The 3698-nt window shown below is 36.8% G+C and overlaps 1 protein-coding gene across 1 annotated transcript; it reads right to left on the bottom strand.

Annotated features, from left to right (window-relative positions):
• Positions 1 to 1373: 1373 nt before the first annotated feature.
• On the bottom strand, positions 1374 to 2261 carry LOC127079077 (uncharacterized). The gene has a single exon (XM_051019485.1). The coding sequence runs from the start codon at positions 2259 to 2261 to the stop codon at positions 1374 to 1376; it is 888 nt and encodes a 295-aa protein (XP_050875442.1).
• Between the last annotated feature and the right edge of the window lie 1437 nt (positions 2262 to 3698).

Here is a 3698-nt window from a genome sequence, read left to right as displayed (position 1 = left end):
ATTCGTTTCTTCAGCCGAAATCATGCAATGACGGGATGTCATCACAACCTCAAACTTGAATTGTTGCTTGTCCTTAAGTAAGTCACCTGGAACTATATAATTCAATAGAAAACAAGTTGCATAGTAACAATTAAACATCCCCAAATAAATTTTTTCTTTACCTGACCATTGTTCTAGCTTCCAAGTTCTATCCATAAAATTCAGAAAACATCATCAAACTTTGACAAGTACTCAAATTGTCTCTCATCTCACCTTGACTCGCTCAATGGATAAGGTAGTCTCTCAATCAACATGTAAAATAGTTTATGCTTAGCTTGATCATATTCTAATATAATTCATCAAAGAAATTAAAACACACATATTTGAGGTCTTTTTCGGTTGTATCTTGGTAGGATATTTTTCGGAAAGTAGGTTTAAACCTTTGGAGTTAGGTGTCTAGTTTTCCTTCTACCATCATTCCCCTTTGTTCCTTCTTGATGGTACTAGATATTTTATTAGTGTGGTCCTTATTATGCACTTTGTATTCTATTGTTCTTTTTTTGTGAAGAAATGTCTTTTTTCACTTCTTATTTTCTCATAATTTTTTACTAATTTTCTCTAGTACCCCAACCCCAAACTTAGAACTTTGCTCACTTCCAAGAGCAACCCCAAACTTAATATTTTTCATACCACTTAATAACTAAAAGTCTACCTAAATCCAAAGAGAGGGTGGAAATATAAGACCTTTTAACTCATACGACTAAAAATTAAGGCTAAGTCACCAAAAGAAAGGCTAAGCTCAAAGTGGTTAGCAACAGATATACCTATTACTATAGGGTGATTAAAAAGGCTCAAAGTTATAAACAAACAACTGCCTTGATGTGTGTCCATCAAACCAGACAAATTTAATTAGAAATAGATCAAACCAAATAAAACAGTAAAGCATGAAGACACTCAATAAGAAATAATAGTGAAGAATGGAATTTATTTGGCTCAAACCTTACTAGTTGAGGTATCTAAAGGTTGAGATCAAGTCCTTTGATTCTTTTCTCATCCATTGCCTTCAAGTTGTAAGTTTCTTTCCTGATGATCAAGTTCCTTTTGGTTCATTTGTTCAATACTAAAGGTGCAAATTTGTAAATCTGAAAGAAACACAACTACAAACTTGTTCTTAAAGACAATTTAGATTGTAATGACAAGGCATGCTCGAGTGGCTAACTCTTCTTATTAAAATTCACGCATCCATAATGTAAATTTTGCAACAAAAAAAAAACTGGTTATAATCGACGGGTTGCCTCGCATCCAACGCTTCTTTTTCGTCATTAGCTTGACACCTCATGCCTAAGGCATGTTAGGCGCAATGGATACCCTCACTCCGGTCAATTCACTTGTTTTCATTCCTTTGTCAACCTTACTACCTTTTCTTCCAGTTGGTAGCATGTCTCTAGATCATCCATATATGGTTTCCATTCAGACACATTAAACACCACCTTTTCCTTGTTGAACTTTAAGACAAGTTCGCTAGTTTCCACATCTATAGCTTTCTCGGTTGCCAAGAATGGGCGTCCGAGAATAACCGACCCTCCTGAATCTCCTTTCGTATCAAGTACCATAAAATCTGCAGGAAACACTAAACCATCGACATGTACTAACACATCATGTAAGATACCAAGCGGAAGAGTAACAAAGGAATCAACTAAAGTGGGAGTCATGTTACTTGGTATGATCTCACCCAATTTCAATTCTTTAACCTTGTTCAGTGGCATGACATTTATACTAGACCCTAAATCACATAAAGTGTGTGGGATATTTACTCCACCAATATTACAAGAGATATTGAACTTACCTGGATCTTTTAGCTTTAGTGGCAATGTTTGAGGCACTGTCGTCTCATCCTTCTCAGTCATGTTTACCCGTTCCTTGACCACTTTTTGCTTCGCACCCTTTAGTAATTCCTTCATAAATTTAGAAAAATTAGGAATTAGTTCTAAAACCTCATGGAATGAAATACTTACATGAAGTGTAGTCAGCATCTCTTTAAAATTTGCAAACATTCCTGCCTCATCTTCATGTATTGGTTTCTTCTTAATTATAGGATAAGGCAGTTTGATGTAATATGGTAATTCTAGATTGGGATCATTAAGAATCTGCTTCTTAGTTCTTCTCCAAGGGGAGTTTTTATCTATTAATTGATCAATGGTGACTGATCGGTCACCATTTTCACTATGTTTTCGTTGCTTATCTGACAAGAAACCAAGGATATTGAGACACTGTGTATGCATTATAGTACCTTTAAAGTTAATTTTCATTCTCGTAAGTTATTTAAGCAATTTTATTAATTGTCAGTTTTATTTTGTGTTTTTGTGATTTTATGCTTTGGTTGTCATGTTTATGCCCTCCAGGTCCACGGAGAAGATCCAATGGGTTCAATGTGAGAAAGTGGAAAGTTCCGGCATGCGAAAAAAGAAAATTTCCTAGTTCAGGAGGCCTGACACGGCCACCCGTGTCACCTGAAACGGGCCGTGTCAGGAGGAAGTCCAAGAAAGAACAAGTAATGCCCAAAACAGTAGCCTGACACGGCCGCCCGTGTCAGCCTGACACTGTGCCGTGTCAGCCTGACACTGCCAGTGTCAGCCCAAAATGCTAATTTTCCAGTTTTCAGGCTTTTTCACCGGGCTTAAGCTGCAGGGACGTTTTGGAGATTTCCACCTTCTGCCAAGGGATTTTCACTATATTAGGAGAGTTTCTACAATAGAAAAGGGGGGATCTTTGAACGAGGCGAACACAATATTGTCAGACAAGCAAGGATTACAGAGATTAAGGAATTCGGAGAGCGGAAGGTTTTCATGAGCGGAAGCGATTGAAGATCCACGCCATCCAATTACTTGTAATGTGTATTTTTTATCTTGAATTTAATTTGAACAATATGAGTAGTTAAACCCCCCAATGCTAGGGGGTGTCCCTGATTTAGAATTGTAATGACTAGGAGTTTACGATTGCATTTATAATATTATTCTTACGGTAACCTTTTGATGTGTTTAATGCTTTCTCTTTCGGACCAATCGAGATTGTTTTGTGGTTATCAATTAGGCTGGACCGCCATTGGTAAGGTTTTCATAAGGTTACTTTGCAGTAGATATCACCTAGGACTAGGGATACCCTGTATGAATCAGAGTATTATTGATATAATAAAGCTTAACTTCACCCTAATTGCCTATTGGAATATAAATTAGGGTAGATTGATTAAAGGTTTTCTCACCAAGCAATTGGGAGAAAATACCCTTGAGAACTGGTAGTAATTGATATTTGTTGATGCAGTAGTGACTCAGAGTTGTTACAAGGATAAATCATACACCTTCCCTGACATTGTTCCTCATACCTTGCAAACCCTTATTTTTATTATTATTTTCCTTTACCTTTATTTTTATAATTTTGAATTAAAAAACCCCAATTATGATTTTTGTTTAATTGAACGATGAACTGAACTCAATATTAGCTTGCAGCCCTTGAGATTGACATTCGGGGAATTTCCCCTTTATTACTATAACAGGCAAAATAGTACACTTGCTATTTTTCCGATCAAGTTTTTGGCGCCGAACAATGTCTTTCAGGTTACACAATGTCCACCACGAGTTGACAATGGAGCAGCTGGGTGAAATTACTCACCTACCCCTTTATGGCCCCGGAGCCGTACCAGACAATTTTGATGCTAAGACTTT

The sequence above is a fragment of the Lathyrus oleraceus genome, chromosome 5 (genome assembly GCF_024323335.1).
Source record: "Lathyrus oleraceus cultivar Zhongwan6 chromosome 5, CAAS_Psat_ZW6_1.0, whole genome shotgun sequence".
Classification (NCBI taxonomy): domain Eukaryota; kingdom Viridiplantae; phylum Streptophyta; class Magnoliopsida; order Fabales; family Fabaceae; genus Lathyrus; species Lathyrus oleraceus.
This window is presented reverse-complemented; position numbering and strand designations above follow the sequence as displayed.